The sequence below is a fragment of the Argiope bruennichi genome, chromosome X2 (genome assembly GCF_947563725.1).
Source record: "Argiope bruennichi chromosome X2, qqArgBrue1.1, whole genome shotgun sequence".
Classification (NCBI taxonomy): domain Eukaryota; kingdom Metazoa; phylum Arthropoda; class Arachnida; order Araneae; family Araneidae; genus Argiope; species Argiope bruennichi.
The window spans coordinates 76,911,401-76,934,956 of record NC_079163.1 but is presented as its reverse complement, the minus strand read 5'-3'; the positions used below and the strand labels follow the sequence as shown (position 1 = coordinate 76,934,956).

Here is a 23,556-nt window from a genome sequence, read left to right as displayed (position 1 = left end):
AACTTTAAAAAAAAAATCTGGATCTGTCTTTACTATCACCTTTTACTTTCAGTACAATGTTATATTTCATTATAAGAAACAGACCAAATTCAACTTGAGGGCTAAGCAGTCCACAAAGATTTTTAGTCTTTTAGAAAATTCTGAAAATCTGAGTTATGTCCCAAATTCCTTTTATTTTATTTTTTTCGCGTCTTTCAGGTTTTAACATAATTCTGCTTTTCAAAACTAATTGAATCCTTAGTCTTTGGCGCTCATTTAAAAGACATTTACCTGACGTCTGAGTACCCTAAAAGTAGCATTTTTATTTAATATTATATGGTACTAAACCGCGAAACTAAAAAACTATTACGGATTTGAGCCAAAGACTTTTTAGAAAGTTAAAAATTTGCTTTAATCCAAAATGAGAGAAATATTAGTTGCATTTGTCATAATTTTTTTCCAGGTATAGAGAAGGCGGACTTGGTTTACTGGATTCTCCAACGTTAGTCAATCCAACAAGTATGGCTCCATTGTTATCAACCAGCAGTGGCCATCCAACAACAACTACCAATATTCTGAATTCCCTAACAGCAAAAATGACTTCCTCCACAGCCAATGGACTTTCAGACTTAAATCCTTTGGACCCATCGACATCTGTCCACCAACCCATGACCGCACTTTCAGCAGTAACCCCAGAAAACAATTCTTCCCCGGTGTCAGAATCTTCTTCAGCGATGGAAGCGTCAACTTAAAAGTACCGAAAAATGCTAAAAATAAGTAATAATAGCGAAGTAATCAACTGGAATGGATTCTGGATAATGCTCTTCTTTTTCCAGCAATTACGAATTCGCAGACTTGGATTTTTTCAGAAGGAATCGAATCTGTAAATATGAGATAATGTTCTGATGGAATGTTTGTGCAATCTTTTGTAAGCATCTTTGTTAACAGTATGGTTTGAAAAGTGACTGAAAGAATTCTTGAAAAGAAAAGTACTTTCACCCGAAATATCATGAGATATTGGTAAATAACAAACGTGATATTTATAGACAAATGAAAATTGATACGTAAATAATGAACAATTTCTACAGTCGAATGTCTACTTTGAAAAACTGTTAAATGTTGCCATTCGAAGTGACTTCGAGGAGAAACTGTTCCATATAATGATGTTTTTCGCTGATTGAAAGTGTTATACATAGTTTTTCTAAGTGTGTGGAACGTGGAAATATTTTTATCACACGCTCAGTGTTATTATTTACTTCTAGTCAGCGACAGTGATACGCATAATTTATTTGCTTTTAGAAGTAAGACCAAATATTTTTTTCACTGTCATTTGTTATAGGAGTTTTTTGGTGTTCGTAACTCATTTTATCTCCATTTTCATTAGAGTGCAAAAGTTTTATATTTTAACATTATGCACATTTATTGCTTAAAAAGTAATATTTTATTCAAATAAGAAAATGTGAAATTTTAATTTAATTTAATTTTTTTCTAGTCTCTTTGAACTCTAAAATAATTATTTGTGTATTTTTGTTTGTTTCACCGTTGTATATAATTCTTAAGTATTTTGTTTTTCTTGATTAGGACTGGAAATGCTTAGTACTTTAAATTAGAAGCATCTGATCATTATTAAAATGTTAAAAATCTATTTTTTATAACTTAATAATGATTTTTAACATATCGTTTATTAAAATTCTCCTACCAATGGACATATTAAGAAGAATTAATTCTATTAACTGCTGCGAATAATTGAGAAACTTTGATCTAGAAAGCCGTTGTAAATAAAACATTATTCGTTCTTTAAAGAAGAAAAACTCCGTTAAACAGGACTGTTTTAATTTAAATTTGTTTTCAAGCTATTTTAGAAATGTTTCTTTGAAAATCAGACCTATTAATTCTAAAAAGATTTTTATTCAAGCATTTTAAATAATATAACGCTTTCTCCAGTGTTTTCATTAAATATTTATTCGTGAAATGCTAAAATCGCTTTATCATCAGCTAAGTAATTTGTTATCGATTAACAGAATACCCCGATAGTAAACTTTATTTTATAAATGGATTAGGAAGCATTATACTACAAATATGATAATGCAAATTTAAATAAGCCGTTTTTCAAAACGATGACAATTCAATTCCAAAGTAAATTTTGTTTTCAGATTGTTCGCTGTAAGGTATTTAGCAATGCAGATTCTAAAATATTGCATTTTATGAAATAATAAAAACACTGAAATAGTAAAAAACTGCATAGAATCTTATTTACGGGAACTTCAGTATATAAATATGTAGAAAATTTGTTTTCGTTTGTTCCTTTTATTAGAGCTTATTTTTTGGAAAGTATAGTTTTGCTTATTTTATTTGTATCAGGAGAAATATTTCTTTTTTTTTTTACTGTTTTATATTTAACTTATTATTTAATATTTATTTATAAATAATATATTAATATTTTTAATATTTATTGATTATATTATTATTTTTATTAATATATTATTGATCATTTATAAATAATTTTGGATATTTATTCATAAATAATTTGCTTTTTCTTTTCCTTTTCAGTTTTAAGACTTATTGCTTTCAAACTGTAATTTCGGAACTATTCTGCTGAGTCGATTTTTGATTTAAAATAAATTTTTATTAAATTTTGATTTATTAAATTTAGGATTTTATGAAAGGAATAATTTCATTATCATTGAAATTAATAATAAGAATATTAAAACATAAGAATTAATAATAAGAATATCATTGAAATTAATATTAAGAATAACGTTAAGCTAAACAGACATTAAAAATTAAGCTATACGATTTTAAAAAAATGAGATTTTTTTTTGTTTGGAAAATCTTTATTGTTGATCCAAATATTTGGAGACATTCTATAGCAATTTATTTCAGGCTGTGATGTACCATCAACTAAATTTGTTTGGTTTTAATATTGTATTGGTATAAAGCAAAAGGCGTTTTATAAATTTTATAGACATGGAATGGATATAGCATTTTAAAATATATTCCCCTCCTTCTCAAATTTTTACTTAACCAATAAAATCATTTGACATCTTAATTATAAAATTCATTAGTTAAAGCTGATTTTAAATAAAATTCAAAGTATCCTCATTTAAAAGTCACAGAAATATAATGAGGCAGGTAATTGTTTCTCTTTCAAAATAATGTAACTGTAATTGCGTGACCACGATGACCGAAAAAATCTGTCTCTCAAAACTTGCTTTGCAGATCCTAAATAAAATGTTGTGGGCACCAGTCTAGAGACGGACCATGTTGACAATACATTGCAGCCTACACGTCACTTTTCAAATTTTAACATAATGAGAGGTAGAGGGAATTTTAAATTAAATTAAATAATTATATATCTTGGATACCACTCCGGTCTATGGTTGAGGTGCTGATGATGACGGCGAAAAAGTCATATTATACCGTGAGTGCGATTTATCCTCTATAAACAAGTTTGGTAACTTATGCTTCCTTATCTAATTCAGGATCACCAGTTTAGTCAAAGCAACATGATTGCCAATGATCAAAGCACCATTAAACTGCTATCTCACAAAAATTTAATAATACTGAGGTAAGAATACGTTATAATTTTTGAGGTGAACTTCAGACACTTTTTGATAAATCGACAAGATAGATAATATATGAATAAAATTCAAATTTAAATGAGAAAATATCTGAAACCAAACCTCGGCTTTAATTTGCAATTGTCAGCCGTAGTAAACTTAATTAAAGAACAAACCTAAGTATGGTATAATAAAAGTAACTAAATATTTACTAACAACAAACTTAAAGCATTTATAGCAGCTTTAAATATAACCCGAATAAATGAAGAAGAATACAAAATATCATATAAAATTAATAGAATTACATAGCAGTTTTAAAATTTCCCTATAGCCTTTACCAGAATCAATTCACGTGACTTCACAGTAGCATGACAAAAATAAGAAGTGTGCTATCTTGCATCTAATTACATGTTGTCTTTCATAGTATACTGTGATGTTATGTTCTTTTTCTTACAGAAATATGCGCAAAAGAATTCTAATATTAAAACGTCTAAGCATACTTGATTATGAATGGATCGGGATTGATTCAACATAAATTGTATTTTATTTCTCATATTTGCTAAAATTATGTAATATTGATCATCTGTTTTTATCCTTACCCGACACATGATATGAGTATTCCAAATATTTCCGTATTACTACTGAATTTTGAGTTGTTTCTGAATCTCTTGTTACTAGCTGATGAACAGAAATTTCTCTTCGTTTCCTTTTCCCTTTGTTAATGTGCATAGTTAGTTGTGTACAGTGTGTGATCAGTGTGAGACTTTCTTATTGAGACTCCTAAATTGGTAGATGGAGATGAGCGTTACTACCTTGACTCCAGTTCAATGTCTTCGTTTAGAAGGAAGAGTAAGTTAGGCAATAGCTATAAGGAACATTTTCTGATCTCCAGTTTCATTGTAAAGCACAAAAAAAAAATTGAATAAATATCAACCATTGTAATAAATTGGTTTCAGCGTATTTTTATTGCTTGTTTTTTAATTTGAGTATCTCACAAAACAAATAATGTCCTGTAATGGATTTATCCAAACAGGCTCAACACACAGTAAGTCAATTTTTCTGGAGCTGAACATTTGCAGAAGAATGAAGAATATACGCAGAAATAAATGTACATAAAAATGTACTAGAATTAACTAAATATGAGTGTTCTGTTGTCTGTGCTCTCATATACGTGATTAAAATTTCGCGCATCAGGTAATTGCACTTCACAACATATGCTCAGTATCATGCACATTCTTCATTTAACTGCAAATGTAAGCACCAATAACACTTTCTTCCATTAAAAAATTTGTATTATTGCATTAAAAGTAAAATAATGTTGTTACATAATTTTACAGGTAAAATAATGTTGTTTGAATTGTAATTCAACCTTCATTTTGGCTTGCCATATAGTAATTGCGATCGCCTATAGAAAATCTGTGCTGAATCATTAGCCTTCTTTGTTTATTTGATTACTGCCAATTTTGAAACAACAAGAGAACTATTCTAGGATGTACCAAATAATTTTGAACCGATATCACTTGACACTTGAGATGGTGATCTTTTCCGTTTAACCTACTTGTCTCTCACACTGCAGGAATCGTAACTTAATTATTTTATTCTACTATAGCATTTCATACGAAAAGAAATCAGCTTAATTTCGATCGCTGTTGCCGTAATGCCGTTGATTAATGACACACAACTGACTCAGTCTACCTGACAATATGTGATGCCGAAATTCTCATAGAGGAAGGATAACCACCCTCAGCAACAGGAGGACGGCGGGACTATGCAATGATAACAACTGATATGATAGTACGTTGCAATAATTTTTTTTTTATTGTGCTGAAGATACATAAGTTAGTGGCTGGACGTTTAATTAAAAATGAATTTAGTGCCAGTAAGGCGTCACTATACAGCGAATGCTGGTGGTGGATGGGGGAGAACATGTCTCGAATGCCAGATACTCTGATCTCAGCGGTGAGAGTTTATCATTAGGTTACCATGACTTAGATTATAAAAGACAAATGAGAAACAAATTGAATTAAATATAAATAATAAATAATTTAACACAACCTGAAAAAAATGTGCTTGTTTTGAAATAAGCGCAGTTTTATATGGAATTAATATTTATCGATCATAATTTAATAAAATCAGCTTTTAAATCACATTTTTATTAGTATACGATAAAGCTAATGTTCATTTATTTTAGTTATTTATTTTAATTTTTAACTTTCAATTTATAACTTATTCTAGTTAAATATTTTGGAACTTTGAAAAAAAAAATCTTTTCTCAAATTCCCGCCAATTTTTTTCCATTTGGCGCTACTTTCATATAATTGGGAAAGAAAATTTCGTCTTTGCTATCATAAATATTAATTATACATAGATAAATAAATATTAATAAATAATTTTAAACGCAAGTGTGTAAAAATATGTTACGCCTATTAAAAGATAAAACTTGTTTTTTAATTTTTAAATTTTGTGAACTTACAAAAATATATGTGATATTTGATTTGCTCTTCAATAACTTTCAGGATTGAAGAATTTTAAGAAAATTGGGTATCAACATATTGAATAATTTTTAATTAAACGTGATTCAAACCTTAGCAGCTCAACTCATTTGCTTTCCTCTGTTGGATTATGGAACAAGGCGTGGATTTCTGTGACGAATTTTAAATAAACAAAAACGCATTTAAACCGAAATCTCAACAGTTAAAAATGTGGATAAAAAAAGCGCGATTTTTAAAAAATCTTAGGGGCTCCTTGATTGACTTAAATTAGAAATTAACCAATATTACCTCAGAACCATTTATGAAACAGCCAATATTACTTAGCTCCGTGGATTTAAATTTTTAATTAAAGATTGCAGTTGGTAATTATTTTATTCACTTTCTTGCACGGCCAAAGAACAGTATTAATTCAAAATTTTCAAATTCGATTGAATTGCCTAAATTTGAGCGAGGCCAAATTTAAAGACCGCTACTGTCATGCACATAGTCACATATGGTCTAATCAAGACTCAAATTTGAAGTTTTGTGATTATTAAACCTTAACTATACTGAAAAGTGCCTTTCACGAATTTCAGTTGATGATTAGGAAATTCTTGAATAAACAACTCAGAATGAAAAACTAGACTACTGTGAGGTCATGTTATCGTCGGTGCCATTTTAACGGATCCCCATCCATGAGTGGTTTTTGTAACAAATGAATTTCAGTCTACTGTCTCTCATGCTCAAATACTCTACTACCATGGATTTATCGACAAAATATTTAAGACACAGGATATATCTAGAAAAAGACTAAGATTGAACTCCCATTTTAAAGCAACAGGAAGCTATTTTGGAATGGACTTCACAAATTTGAACCGTGGTCAGATAACAAGGACGACACTTGCGCTGGCATATTCCGAGGGAGGACATTTAATCCCGGCATACTGAACGAGCGCGAGACCCATTTGCGCAGCAGAAGAGTATCTATGAAGTAGGAGCATCCAGGACTCGGTGTTTTCTTCATATTTGGGATTATAAAGTACATTAAATATGCTACCCGTTCGTCACCCATGATTTCTTCCAGTGTTATTTATATTTCGCTTTCCCCCGGTTGCTCTGATGTTGCCAATAGATATAAATTTATGAAAAAAATATACTACTAAATTGAAAAGAGTTTTAAAAATATGATGATGAACTTCAATAAAATGTCTCAAAAGTTATTCATATATGCATCGTCATTCCTCAAATTTTCATTAAGAATTATTATGTAATTAACTAACTTATTTATTATTAATTTTCTAACTTAATTATTATTAATTTCTACCAAAGCAATAACTGTGTAGTTAAATTATTTATTAAAAACTATATCTTCAAGACACTTCAGAAAATTTAAAATGCACTTGATTTAGATAGCAGTATCTACTTTTGTCCTGCTTTAAATTATGAATCAATTTAATGAAAATAATCCGTTTTTAAAAGTACACTTTTGGGAAAAAATTTTTAAAAAAGGAATTTTTAAACTATTTTCAACTTTTTATCTATAGTTTGGAGAATCAGAATTTAATTTAATCAATATATTAAAGGGTAGTAAAATTTTGAAAATATTAAAATATTGTGTTATTATCGAAATAAAAAAAAACCTTGCTTACAAAAAAACAACAACAAAAAAACAAAAAAACCCCTCTAGCACATCAGAAATAAGTTAAAAATCGATTATAATATTTCATTTTTTCAAACATAATTATATGTGTAAAAAGTTGTCTACGTTTACAAATATTATAAGAACAAACAGCGAATTAATACTATTTAAGTAGAATGTGCATTCGGATTGCAAGAAGGAGAAATGTTTCTGATGTAGAGAACAATTAGAGAAAATGATGTTGATGTCCCTTAAAATCTTTCCATTTAAAAAAAAAAGCATAAAACCTATGCCATGAACTTTTATACTTACTTTTGGTATAAAATTTAGGGGGTTATGTACATTGTATCTATCAAAATTGTAACTATACAATTTTCTACACATTTCAAACATAAGCTTAAAAAATGTTCTGTTAGAAACTTCTTATTAAATAAAACTTCTTATAAATTTTTTTTTTCTGAAAAAAAAAAAAAACCGGTAAAGGTCTAATTATATGAACGCAGTTTTATGGAAACAATTTTTTTAGTTTGAAAATAAACTATTCTCTTTTTTTTTAGGCTAATTAAAACTAAAACTTAATAATTCTACATTTCAGATAATCCATACGGTACTGTCCGATTACATTTGAGATATATCTCTTAAATTAAGAAATAAATGCAATTTCAAAGTCATTAAAAAATGCTTATGTGCCTATTGGGTCTTCTTCCACTCTCAAATAATGTATACTGAATTCAAGAGTTCAGTTGTGCCTATTGGGGCTTATTCCACTCTCATGTAAATTAAACGAAACCACCACTCTAAGATTGACTCATTTCCACTATTGATATTCCATTCAATTATTTTCAGTAGTATGAGCGGTGGACGGAGAGGTGCTAGTTTAAAATCTCCTTTGGTCTTTTACCCGGTAACGTTAACGTTTTAACTTTACTCAATTCTTGCTCGACGTCTAACTTTATCGTACTGTTTGTCTCCTGACACTAAATTTCAATGGTTTTTGACTTATTTAAGGACATAAAAGGAAATTTCTTGATTTTGGTTTTAAATATGAGTATACAGTAATAATATTTTAATATAAAAATTTTATATATTGAGAAGTGTAGAAATCCAAGCTTAAACACAATTTAAAAGTAATAAATATTTCAATTTGCAAAGATAAAAAAATATCGTCAGCTTTTTTCTAGATTTTTGACTTTTGCTTCTTCAAACGTGAGACACATGATGAAAATATTATCTGTGGTTAGTATTCACAGTAATGTTTCAAATGAGTTATTATAACAAAGATTAAGCATCATAAACTCAATGTCATAATTTTATTGAATTAAATAAGAGAAAATAATTCAATAACAAAGAGCAAATGGTTGATTAAAACGCTTGATCATTTTTCTAGAATATCAATTTAAAGAAATCATTTTTATTTAAAAAAATATTAGTTACAAATTAAATGAAGACAACGATATCAGAATGCTGCATTTTGCTTAATTAAACCTTTCTCTAACGATTAACATCAGCTTACGAAAGCATTTTAAATTTTTTATAAAATTTACACAACTTTTTTTTCCGTTTTGTCGAACCCAATAACTTTATAAGAGTGAGATATTTTTTCAGCGAAATATTCCCCAAGACATAATATAAAATAGTAATATTATATTTCCAAGAAACTTTACCTTACTGATTACAAGGGAAAAAAAAAAAAAGAACATAGTTGTTAGACTGGCTTGTATCAATTCGAAAGGCATTAAACCTATTTTCAATTAATTATGCAAAATTCAGCGATGATAGATTTTAGTGCTTTGCATACAATTGCAATGTAGGCTCAATTTCTGGCATATTTTGAATTTTGCTGTTAAATATAATTCTGTATTAATTTAACCTTCATTAAATAATCCTACAATCGTAGATTCATATATGCATAAATAAATCAATAATACAATGATCCTGAACTAAGGAGAGTAAAAAAAAAATATATATTATGTGAGGTAATTAAATCATATTAAATAAACGGAATCAATAATTCGAATAACTTGCCTTTAAGATCGTATAATATTACTACAACCTTATTTTCAAAACAGCCTGATACTTTATTTATAAAGTATATTTTGCATTTTTATATAAATTTACCCTAGTATCTATTAAACGTTGGAGACTTGCGAAAGTCATATAAATAAAAATATTCAACATCAGTTGCCACAATTACAAAATATTCCTTCTTATTTTTAAACACGTTTCTCAGAAATGATGTGATTTTCAACAGAAATTAACAGTAAATGATGATGTTAGAAAAGCTAAATTTCACTTTTATAAATTTCAAAATCTTCATCGATGAACACTTGAAATCATGCATCATATTATTATGTTATTGCAACTAAAAAGAGAGGTGTAAAATTCTTCTTTCACACACACGCATTCTCTAATCCAAATAGAAATAAAAGGATCTCGGGGCGCCATCTAACAATGTCCCAAGGAGTGAGAAATTTTCCTTCATTTTTTTCCCCTTTTATTTACTTCTAATAACGATAAATTTATGTTTGTGGGTGTATATATGTATTGGCACTCTACATGCCAGAAGGATTAACCTAAAGGTACCAGACTTGGTACATGTATACTTTCAAGAATGGGGGTTTGCACCTAGGAGCTGTTTTTTTTAAAATTTTTTATTAGACTTTTTAATTAAAAACTAAGCAAAATTTTGGAATTTTTTCTGCGATAAGTTCCGAAAATATTACAGCACAAATATTATTTTTACATCATCTTAAAATTCAAAAAATTATGATACATATTTTTTTATAGGATAAATATTTTTTTATATATTTAATCAACCAAAATATTTTAAGGATATTTTCCAACATGAATTGGAAAAATTCTACATAAATATTAAACATATCACAAATAATAATGGGAAAAAAACTTTCTGTCCTGTTCTTGAAACAAATCATTATTGAGAAAGCACATTTTATGAAAGTAACCGATATATTTAATTAAATCTCTGAAGAATCTGCATTTTACATTGTTTTAGGTTAGAAATTAGATTACATTGTTAAAGTGCATCCATTTTTTTATGAATTTTTGAAAGAGTTGACAAAAAATGAAGAAAATGCGCAGTAAAATCTAAGCTTCTAAGTATGAATTATCTATCTATCAAAATTTGGAGTTATAAATATTGCTTAAGTAGCCATTAAAATCAAGTTACATGACATATTCAAGTACAAATTTTAACGACCATTAATCTCGGTGAACCAGTGGTCACCATACGTGGCTAGTTTGAAATAAAAATGAACGCAGTTTACGTTGTGCAAAACAATATATCTCAATGCATTTCGGATTACTAAATATATATAAAACCGCGAAGAGTTTGAATGCTTAGTGATGCGTCTAAATTGTGTCTTAAAAAGTTGAATCTGATATGTTCTAATGTTCAAAAAATCATTGCTTAGAATTCGGGCAACATTTTTTAATAACACATGCATGTCATGACAACATTAGACTTAATGTTATAGAAACAGAAATACTAAAGTTATCCCTCCAACCTCTTAAATTTAACGTTTTATCTTGATTCTAAATAAAATATTTCCATTGAAGGAAATAATAAAAACAGTTCGTAAGAATTATAATTTTTTTAATAAATCACATATTTACAAAAAAAGCAACAGTGGAATTGAAAGCATAAAGTATAGATAGTAAAGCATACTCTCTAATAAAGGCTTTATCTAAAGCCTTGCATGGCATTGGCGTAAAATTAAACCTTGGCATTGAAATTAAGAATTTAGCATTTTTACTGAATCTGAAGTATGATCCTTGGCGATTTTTTTGTTGATTAATCCCTGGAATGCAGCTAATAGTATCCGAAAATCGAATTTGCGTATTAGACACGTTTTCCCAACAGATTGTAACAAATATTTGACACAAAATTTCATTTATATTACGAAATCAAATAGGAAATTTGATATATCTAAATCATTGTGATTTGAGTTTCCGCATTTACATGTTTTTGAAAATTCTGACTAACAGATAATCAACTCCTTGTTTGATTTGTCTCAAAATTTGAAGGCGTTGGACTATAGCAGTTAAATCCGTATATTGAATTTTATTCATCTAGCTCTCTTAGATTTATAATCCTCGTTTTTACTTATATTCAAACATCCAGGTATACAGACTTCCTCTGAAAGGAGTTTGCTCAGAATTTGACAGAAATTTAAAAATTTGATGTGAAGACTATATACCAAATTTCATCCGCCTAATTCAAATTGTTTTGGAGTTACCTTTGTCACAGCAGACAGACAGACAGATATAAGGCCAAAAATGTGCTTTTCATGCTGATGGAGGTCTAACACGTGGACATCAAAATTTCGTGTTTCACTATTTTAACAAAATAATACTAAAAAAAATGTATGAAAATGATAACAAAAAAATTGCAAATTGCAAAAATTAACTCTGTGGTTTACATACATATGTATAAGTAGTATGAAAATGATTACAAAATTATTATACAAAATTTTATAGCCACAAAGAAAAACAACTAATATTAAAGTTTTTCAACTGACTTAATCGCGTCCCCTTCTCTCAGCCTAGTAGATCTAGGCAGCTGCTTATCCTGCCTCTTTGGAAACCCGAGCTAAAACATGAGCAAAACTTATTGTAAGCATAATAAATTATTTTTCGCATGATAAATTATTATAGAGATAAATTATTTTTCTAATTAATAAGACATATAGCAATCATTTTTTATCTATTTCATTGAAATTTATTTGAATGTCTGTAAGATAATTTCCAAGTTTCTTTCTGAAATTATTTGTTTCATTAAGCTGTGGACACGACGTTTATTCAGATAGCCCCAATGAATAAAGATGTCACAAGGGAATTATTATAGATGCCACTTAATGAAATTATTACTAACACCAAACAAAAAGAAACCACTTTCTGATTGCATCGAAGTTCCAGCATGTCTGTATGGTGCACATTGTGAGAAGTGGGCATACGATAAGAATTAAATGTCTCATATAGGTGACGAGGGGAGTCGGAAATTCCTCGTCCATATGAATATGGTTCAAAATTCCAAGGAAAATAGGACTGAAAAAGCTTGAATCTGGATTAAAAAATTCAAATCCACTGAGGTTCTTTGTACAATTAATTTCACGATATTCACAATTTCGTTCAACCAATACTTGAAATTTTAATTTCAAGATAAAAGTAAAAAACAAATTTAGTTAAAAAATGGAAATAAAACAATTATTAAAAAAAATTCCTCAAAATTTGTACCATTGGTTTTCTTCAAAATATCTCTTAAATGTACATTTTGCATGAAATCATTTGTGCTGCATGAACATAATCTATCAATTTCTATTTATCTTTTACCTGTTGTATGTAAATTTTATTTTAATTGAAAATTCATTTAGAAACACTAAAAAAAAGAACTGTTAATCGTAAAAAGTTTTTAACTAGTATTTTAGAGCATCAGTGATTATTTAAATTATCTTTTACTTTGAGCACTGTTAATGAACTCATCTTAAAATATTTGCCTACCAAATGCAACTATCGGGCTGCCATCTGGTGTGAATGAAATGAGTCTGTTCTTGAGAAAGTCTTTTTGTTTTGAGTGCATAAAAGACTTTACGATTAATATTCCTAAACTTTTTCATCTTGAATGAAAGAATTTAGAGGGTAAATAATTCAAAGATTAACTCTATTTATTCTAATATTTTTGTAATAGACTGATTGTTCCTTATCTAATGAAACTTCTTTTTTTCAGGCTAATGAGATTTATTCTGTTGATTTCCAGTTAACAGTACTTTTTTTCCTGAAAATTTCTAATTGCGTAATGAGACAATACAACACAATTTACGGGAATTTTTAAGTTTCCAAATTACCCATAAGGTGAAACTTTTGACATGACATGGCAGGTAAAAAATGTCGGTAACTTCGCCTATGAAAAGCAGAAGAAAACACCATAAAGAAATATATATATAAAGAAGCAGAAATAATGAAGACATAGAAATAATACAAATAATATTTATATAGTACTTAAGTAAAGGAATATTGAATAAAAAACCTGCATATAAGTAAATAAAATAATCAAAAAAAGTTATAAACGCTTATAATAAAAAAAAAATATGCGCACATCCAAAAATCTATAAATCTTATTTAGCACTGAAAAAAAAAACTTACAAAGTATTTAAAAAAAAAAAAAAGGAGCACGAATTTTGTAAAAATTTTGAAGAAAGGCTCTCTACTACACCTATAATCCAATATAGAAAAGAAATAATAAAAAGAACTGAATTAAAATTCAGAAAACTGAAAAAAAATAAGAACTAAAAATTGTACATTTCAAATTAAAAATGAAAGTTTCTTATGTTAATTACTAGATAGTAATTTTTTCTCCCCTAGTCCTCGTCAGTGTTTTAGCAAGTATAGATAGCGCCTGGGACATGGCATTATCTTTTCGTTATTTTGTTATATTTTCTTTAAAATGGGACACATACGTATTAACCTTTTGTTACCATGACCCTCCCTAAGACTATCTAAGACTAAATGCTTATAATTTATTTTAATTATTTTTTTATTTAAATAACTTTGAAGATGTGCATATTTTTATTTAGTGTTTTTTTTTGGCAAGCACATGATATTAAAATTCTTGAATAATTAACCATAATTTTTAGTTAATGATTTACTAACTTACATTTATAACTATCTAATTATTATAAACTCTTATAAAAATAATAAATTTTAAACAAATATAACATTAGAAATTAGTATTTTGCAAGATTTATCAAGTGAGATATAACAAACACAGTTATTAAATACTTAATTTTTCAATATATTATAAGGAAGATATCATTTTAATTTTTATTAATGATTTTAATAATTTAATGTATACACGCGCAGTAACTCTAATATTTCATACTTCAAAAACAATCTCATTTCTTACAAATTTATTTATTTTATTTATATCATTTTTAATGGGTCTGTCTGTGACATTCCAGTCAATCCAACGGACTAAATCTGCCTAATCTATTTAATCTGAAATCCGCCAATGTCTTACAAATTTATTTATGAAATGTCTTAGATGAAAATATAGATTTCTGTAGGAAAACTTTCATCATTAATATTAAAAAAATTATTAATTCAGTTCTCTATCAATAGATGGCAGCTTAACAAATTTTGCTCATCAAAACAGGAGTTCACGCTTGCAGAATTTTAAAATTGTAGGTAGTGCTGCCATCTACTTTCATTTAATAGAAATTATATTATACTATGAATGAAAAATTATTTCTTTGAGTTTTTATTAATAATGCAAATTTATTAAAGTAGTTATTATTATAATGTTACTTATTCCCAGTATAGAATCATGATTAGTTAAATATAGGTTACAAGGACAAATGTTGTTATAAGATTAATTTTTGATTAAAAAAAACAGGTGAAGGTTTCTAAGTAATATGCAGAGTGTTGTTTAAACAGAAGCTCATTAAAAACTAAGAGATCATAAAAATTAAAAAAAGCTACCGTGAGGAGATTTCATTTTAAATTTGTGACTAAAAGGATATGGCTACGTTTTTATTTGATACTTGATTGCATTTATAAATGAACTTTAGCCCACTTCTCAACTGTTTTTAAAATCACATTGGCCACGAAAAAAGAAATATATCTAATTTATATATTAAACAAGTAAAATATTTATTTTGTGTTATTATCAAAAATTCCTATACATCAGTTTTATGATTAATACTTCATTATAAATGTGGATTTTTTTTTTTTTTTTTTTTGTTATTAACGATAAAAATCGTTATTAGGCCAAAAACAAACACTTTGAGTACATTAAAATTACATGAAACTGTTAAAAAATATTCAAAATAAAAAACTTAAATTATTATAAATTTATTAATAAAATATTAGACAGTGCACTATCTGAATGACTATAATGTTGTCTCATTTAAAATTTATCAATCTTATATCATTTAATAAAAAATTCTAACGGCTTTTTTTTCTTACAGTTTGTTTCCTTATGAGAAATTTTCTTATTATTAAATCATTGAATGATATCAAATGTTATAAAATAAACATGTATAAATAACAAGATTTTATACATATTATTAGAAAATGTTATAACAATTTATTAAATATTTCTGAAACATTGAAGGCTTTCTTTGAATTGCTTAAAATGTATTTGCAAACTTTATATTTTTTTGTAAACTAATCACGACGCACAGTGGGGATTTTTTGCTTTAAAATTTAGAGAACTAAAATACACAAAATGATGTTCAAAAGCTTTTCTGGTAGTGAAGGGTAAAATCTATTAGAGTTTTCAAGATTGTCTTCTCACAAAAAATACACTTACAGAATGTAAGTAGTCTTGTGTAACGTGGAGTAACGTACAAACTAATTTGCACGTTGCACCCAGTACAGCACCCTTTTTTATGCAATACAAATCTTATTTCTGATTCTTTTAATCATGTAACTCATTATTCAGCCTTTGAATATGTCATTACTATGTTCACATTCACATCATACATATCCATGCCTTATATACCTTCAATTTAAATAGTTTTGTTCTTCCAATTTGAGTATTTAGCTTCCTTTTATAAGAATTAGATAAAAATTGTGTAAATAAAAATCTTTATTCAAAGCAATAATAAAACAAAATTGTCATGTGTTAAACACATTGACGCAAGATTCTGGTGAACTAATATTATTGCGCAGAATCTTATACATTAACACAGTAAAATGTTAATTTAATGTAATTTTTTAAAAATACTAAAACTGGAAGTTTTCGGAAATAGAGATATTTTTAGTTGGAACGTCTGATAACTATATCAGATAAGTATAAACCGTCATGCTGCATGTGACAGACAAAGGGTTTTCTCTTGTCAGACAGTTAAAAGCCGGCTTAAGACTAAGCTCAGACTTCTTTCTAGACAGATTCGGATATTTAGAGTATTTTTGGATACAGAGACAGGATTCTTGTAATTGTAGATTTTCTCTTATCCAAAAAGCTTTTAATGCATTTTTTTAAATATACATTCCCTATTTACCGTTGCTGATTTATTTAGTTTCCAACTGCAGGATGACAGATAAAAAATCAAAAATAGTAAGCTGTGCGTATCGACCCCTAATTGGAGTAAGGCTCTTAGTTCGGAGTAGCGGAATTAATTTGCTTTTCACGAGAAAGTTTCTGTGTGTTCTGCTTACAACTAATCCATGGAACATGCCATTATTTTTTCAATTAATGGCATGATTCCAAGAAGGCAGAAAACATTTTTTACTCCTCTACTTAGATATAAAGGAAACGAAGAGTACTTATAATTAGAAACGATAGTCCAAATAATATGCAATTACGCTGCAATTTTCAATTGTAAATCTTTAGATCCTGGCCCACCCCACCTTTTCAAACTTCCGTTTAAACTAGCTTTCATGAATGGAAGATAGGTGAGACTTATCAAACAAATGAGGTCATAATTATGCAAATAACTTACTTTAAAAACTTATAAATGAAAAAATAATTTTGCTTTAATTTTAAATTTTACTTCGAATTCACATGTACAGTCATACTCAAAAATTAAGGAAATTTGAAAATGTCAATGAAAAAAACTACACATTAGAGCATTTTATTATGAAGTAGGACGTCATCACCATTAGGTGAATAACAGAATAATGGGACTATGTGTTTTTTTCTGATGAAATCACATTTTCCTTCCAATCTGTCTCATGTGGCTGCTTCATATAAAGAGGACCATGGGCTAGTTATAAACTAGAAAATTCCTCTCGACACCAACTTTAATCCGAATGTTATAATCATTTCACGCCAAGCCAATGGAGTGATGGCATTCCAGAATCAAACGTTAGAGCGAGAAACAATCAGAACTGGAGTGGCGTGGAATGGAAGGCTAGATATCTATCCTTCAGAAATATATAACTCCATTTTCGTCATGCCGTTTGCACTGGGCAGTCGGTGAATGTGACTAGAGAAGGAAAGACTTGAGGTGTGTTAAGAGGAGTTAGGGTATATTCTAATAAGACATTTATCGAGAAGACTATAATGGATAACTCGTGACTGACCGATTTATATGGATGTGTTAAAAATGTAATGGCATAGGTACCAGTACTCAATTGGTATAACATGAAATGATCGTGAACGAGCGAATTTTGAGTTGCGCGATGTTTGACTTTTGGTTTAGTGTGGCATTATACTGGGTCCCCGAAAAAATCTCCATGTTTTAGATGGTACCATGACAAGCCATATTTAATGGGACACAGCATATAGGGATGCACGGTTTTAATCATAAATTTGAGAATTCGCGAGTGTTACATGACCTGCCAACTAGATTATAATAGCGCGAAAAGCGAATGAAAAGTTAATCGAAAATACTGGTACTGAGTGAGAGACAGACAGACAGAGAGAGAGGGAGAGTTATTCTATTTTCCTTTACATTATGTTTCAGCAGGTTTCAGAGAATGATGAGGCAGCTTCTAATACGTAAAGAAGCATAAAATAAATAATGAAATAGTATTATTGTCAGATGGTTTTCATGAAGCAGATTTTCTGCTAACCTACTCTAATCTTCTACTGCGTTTTAAATATACATTACATAGAAAAAGAGATACTTGATTACTTTAAACCTGTTAAGGATATACGCCAATATATGATGCATACAAGAGGGAAGGGTACCAAAAAAATTTCGTTCAGGACACCATTGAATACTCCAAAGTAGGCTCTGAACATGTTTTCTATTCAAACTTGCAATGAGCGTATATTTTGTTTTTGTGGATGATAATGCCCATCCTCACCTAGCAACCACCAGGAAAGAATTCTTTGAAGAAAAAGATATCACCCGTTTGGGGTGTACTTCTTTTTCTATCGATTTGAACTTGGGTAAGTATATATGGTCCATGCTCGGAGATAATCTGAATCGTGTTATCCTAACTTCGAGTAGCGCTGATTCAAGAATGGGATGGTCTACAGCAAGAATTTACAGGTCGGCATGCCCAGGCACTATATTTACCGTTTTCAACACACGATATTTATAATGCCTATCAACCTTCTCGAAATTCCTATGATATTGATTTTTCTTGGCGAAATGATATTGTCCGCATGTTTAAAAAGGTTCTTTATTCATTGGGTACTGTGGTACATATGCATTATTTTTTACGTTCTAACTTATTTGTACGAGGCATGTTTTTTAAAAAAGTAAGTACAGTTTTGAAATTTAGCCGTATCAATGCTGAGGCTGCATTTATATCAATACGTATTGAATATTTACATTTATTGACTAGACACAGACGTCATTATGGAAGAATGTGACCGCGTTTACGTCTGCAAGTTAATATTTAAAATGCCTCCGTCAACTAAAAATTTCGCAGACTATGAAATACCTTATACCATTCCTTTTATGAATGTAAAAAAAAATGTGAAAGCAGTTGAAATTCATTTGCAGATCAGTGAAGTGTACGGTAGAAACATTATAAACGAAGGAATGATAAGAAAAAGGGCTAGAGCATTTAAAGATGGCCATATGAATCTGTTTGAAGAACGGAATGGGCGATGTTCTGTTATTACTGAAGACATGGTGCAGAAAACTTATGGAAAAGTTAGACAAAACAAACGTTTTAAAATTTTATCTTTATATAATGTATTTTCTAGAGTTTCGAGAAGTTTTCTTTATAGAATTGTGACAAAACCACTTAATTGACGCTGGGTGCTAGAAAAATTTCTTGGGTCAGATTTCTTTGAGGATGGAATTCAAAAGCTAATTGTACAATACGAATACTTTAATATTAGTACAGCTCATATTGAGAAGTAGGTTAAAGTGCAGAATTTCATGTGAGAATAAAATTGATAAAAAGGTACACTTGTCTGTTTTTAATTTTTAAACGGAATTTACTTAAAAAAACATATCTGGCATTAAAAAGACTAAGAATGATTTTCTTGTATTCTTTTTTTGGCTTCTTTCGTAAAACCTGTCATTATTCTGAATTTATGGACCAGAATGTTTTATATACCTAACCGCCAAATTCGACCTCCAAGCATTAGTTTTCCATTATCAGCTCTAAATTTATCCTGATAAGCTCTCCCTGTGCGGGAAAACATATGGAAATTATCTGATGTAATATAAATTTGCATTTTATTAGAAAAAAATGTATATTTTCTTGAATGAAAAACAACATGCTTCATCGCAATCTGGCCAAAAATTCGAGTATGCATTCCCATTCTTAAAAAAAAAAAAAAAAAAAAAAAAAAAAAAAAAAAAACGTCGCTTTCTCCTGCCATTTGTATCCCCAAACAAGGCCCAAGTTCTTAATCCCGAAAAAGAAAACACATCCATTAGCTTATCTATCTCTCATAATTACATGAGTTATTGGTGCTGCTAAAATAGCTAGGAACCACGCACTTTTAGCAGCTATTATGAGACTACCAATGTATGAATAGCTTATAATTTTGAAATTAATAATTCAATTTTTTTTGAAATGCTCGTTTTTTGTTTGACTTTTAATTATTCTGTAATGATCAATGAACTGTTAATACAACAATTATCTTTTATACGAAATGGTGAATTAACTGCATAGTATAGAAAATCATGCTCCATAAGAAAATTGTCTTGTGACTCAAATTATCTTAAGAAATAATTTTCAACAACGCTCCCGATGTTGACTGATTTAATTCTGCGAAGGACAAATCAATAATAATAAAGAAATATTTCCATAGATTTGCAGCTGCTGATTACTAACAAGATGTTGGAATTTTAAATTTTGCGGATTTTCTACTTTTTATTACAAGGTATCGCGTTATATGAAAACACTAATCGCAATATCTTGATCGTATTATAAAAATGCATGTATAAGGAATTTTCATCAAGCAAATTTTACCATCCCTTGTTTTCCGTTCTAAATTTAGCTACAAATCAGATAGTTTGCATCCTCCTGAATCCCAAAATTAAATTCATAACAAATTCAATAAATTTCCCAAAGATTCGATTAATATCAAATAACTATTTAAGTCTAAAAAGTAATTTCATTGCACTCTAAAGGACAGAATAAAACTAATTGACAGCTTGGAAAATCATGATGACAGCTAAACATTTAAGGGCATCGTGACTTGATGATAGAGCCTGGATTCGGGCCCGATTCCATCAATCACCTCTGAATAAGCGGGTCTTGTGCTCTTTAAATCCGTTAGGATGAAGCGTCCTTCCGATGCTGTGGTGTGAAAATTCGGAGAAAGGGATGCCATTTCTGGTTAACTGATTTCTGTTAAAATTATGAAGACCGTTTCAAAATATCCATAGTGCAGCTTCCAAGCATGGCATTGTCTAACTATTGATCAACACAATTATAAATAGAAGAAGGAAGGATTAAATCAGAAACAATCTAATATCTATAAGTAAAGCGTATAAGAAACAATCTGAGTTAATATGTGATTTTTAAAAAAAATTCCTAAGCGTAGTGTTTTCTTATCCATGGAATTCATGATATGCAATTCTTCTATTTATTAGTAGATAGTTCTCATTTCATCTGCCATATTTTTCTATCTGAGCAACTTATGTGTGCTCTTTTCGCCCACTCAATCTCTTTCTTTTTTTCTTCCCCTTTCCCATTAATCCCATTTGTCTTAAGACCTGTTTTTATCCTTATTTAGTCCAAGAAAGTGTTGTTTTGTGGAAGTTTGGAGAATGGGGTGCCTCATCTGAGCATTGCTCAAAATTATGAGTAGCCTTCATGCAGCTCCAATCGACTCGACGTCAATTTAATTAAGTGATCAAGATGTATTTGAAATAGAGAAGATAAGATCAAAGTAGAAAGAATTAAATATCTAAAACTAAATCATTATATGTGTCAGTAAAAAGTTTTCTAAGCAAGGAGATTTAAAATGTATTTTTACATATGTGAAACTCATGGCTCGTAACTCTTGTATTTGTTAGCAGAGAGTGCTGATTTCACCTTGCCGTGTTTTCTTATCTGAACACCCTATGTATGCTCTTTACGCCCACTCCCTCTTTTTCTTTTTCTTCTCCCCCATTCCCATTACTTCTTCCATTTGTCTTAAGACTCTGCGTCTACCCTTATTTACTCCAAGAGAGTGATTTCTATTTCTCTCGTAGGTGTGGGGGTGACTCTCCTAAGTCAATTCCATCGCGAAGATTAGATATTCCTCTCACGATCTAAATTCACTCGACTTACCTTGGCAAAGATTTTCGATTTTCAACTGTTCTTTCAGTTTCAAAATGTTCTGCGAATAAAAATATGGTTCTTCTCCTACAATAATATGGTATTGCTTTCAGGTTGAGTTTCTGCATTAGAAAATAATTTGAAAATTTCAGATGCATAAGGAATCTATCTTCTAATATTTTAGTTTCTTTTTTTCTATTTTATTTTGCTATAGCACTCGCATACAATAATAAAAATGACTTTCTTTCCATTTTTTGTATATAAAAACGTCAACAAGATTTCAAATTATTGGAAAAACACTTAATTCATCTATTTCAAGTGTTAAATTTTTTGCAATTAACTGTCATGATCTGTTCAGAATTAATTTCCACTAACGTTATTTATTTTTCAAAACTTGGAAGTATAAAAAAATTTCTTTTGTATAAAATTTCTCAGATGCATTTAACTCCTTGAACTGAAATCATGAGTTCGGTTTGTCATGAGCTATCTTGAGCAAACAGACGATGACATGCTGAACTTTTCAGAAACTAATGAGTTAATGTTTTTCATGAACAGCTTTATTTATGAAAAAAAAAATCAGTAAGTTTCTATGTCACGACCTCTTCTTAAAACTAAGGAAATTATATAGTTTGCCTGAGAAGTGCTGACTAAAAATAAATTGCAGTTAAAAAGATTAAAGGTAAGACACGAAAAGTAAGGTCTAGTTTGAAAGTAGTTCTGATTACGTAGTATTATTAATATTCTAGCAATAATTTATAAAATAAATTAAAATTGTTAAGAGAATTATGACGTGCATAATGATGCAGGTGGACCGCTAATGAGATTTAGATACGCAGAATCATATTATATAAGCATATTAAATATTCTTTTTAAAGAATTGTTCAGCACGGTTTCGTAAAATATTTTCCTTTTTTTGTTTGGTAATTTAATAAAAATATTGTTCAAAAAGGCATCTTTATTAGTGTAATAAAATTATGATTTTTTAAATTTTAATTAGTTTTTATCATTTAATATTTAATTTATAATCTTAATTATAAATATAATGGAACTTTGAAAGCAAAATATTTTTTCTTAAATTCATTATCAAGTAGTGCCAGTTCTTGGGAATCAAAATGGAATTAAATCGTTATGCTAATAATTAAGTTTCTGAAAGTTTTATATAGCATATTGGCATACAAATGTATAAAATTTTAAAACTATAAAATATTGAAGTGAGTCAAAAAATTACAAAATTCCATCTTTACAACATGAAACAAATCAAACTACATGACAGAAAAAAAAAGTGGTACTCATCTATAACTTACAAGAATAACAATAATAGAAATTAGAAAATGAAAGGATGGCCATATGTATCCAGATGGCTAGATGTATCGAACTTATATTCATCAGTTACAGAAAGCACAAAATTCAGCCGTACGGGATATTTATTCTTTGAAATTTCTGTGCCAACACCAATATTAATTTTAGATGCAAGTATTAAACCTAAGAAACTAGCGATATAAATCAACGTCATTAATACTGCAACTTGCCAGTATTAATGCCTGTATTACACAACTGCAGCACTGCAACTGTACTGCAACTTGCCAGTATTACACAATTTCAAATTCCTGTATTAATATGATAAAATAGCTAACTGCGTGTATTTTATCTTCTTCCTCAGAATCTGAAAATAAAGAACTTCATTTCTGAAATAACATTCAACAGCACGTCACAAACACTCAAAATGTTTAAAAATTACAAGTTTGATATAATTATCTGT

General features: G+C 28.9%; 1 protein-coding gene across 1 annotated transcript in view; it reads left to right on the top strand.

Moving 5' to 3' along the window:
• Positions 1-1,356, top strand: part of LOC129959806 (transcription factor Sox-5-like) — a 90,759-nt gene extending 89,403 nt beyond the window's left edge. Inside the window, exon 11 of the mRNA XM_056072697.1 lies at positions 443-1,356. Coding sequence (XP_055928672.1) covers positions 443-731 — 289 coding nt within the window. The 3' untranslated portion in view covers positions 732-1,356. The remainder of the gene's footprint in view (positions 1-442) is intronic.
• Positions 1,357-23,556: the final 22,200 nt, after the last annotated feature.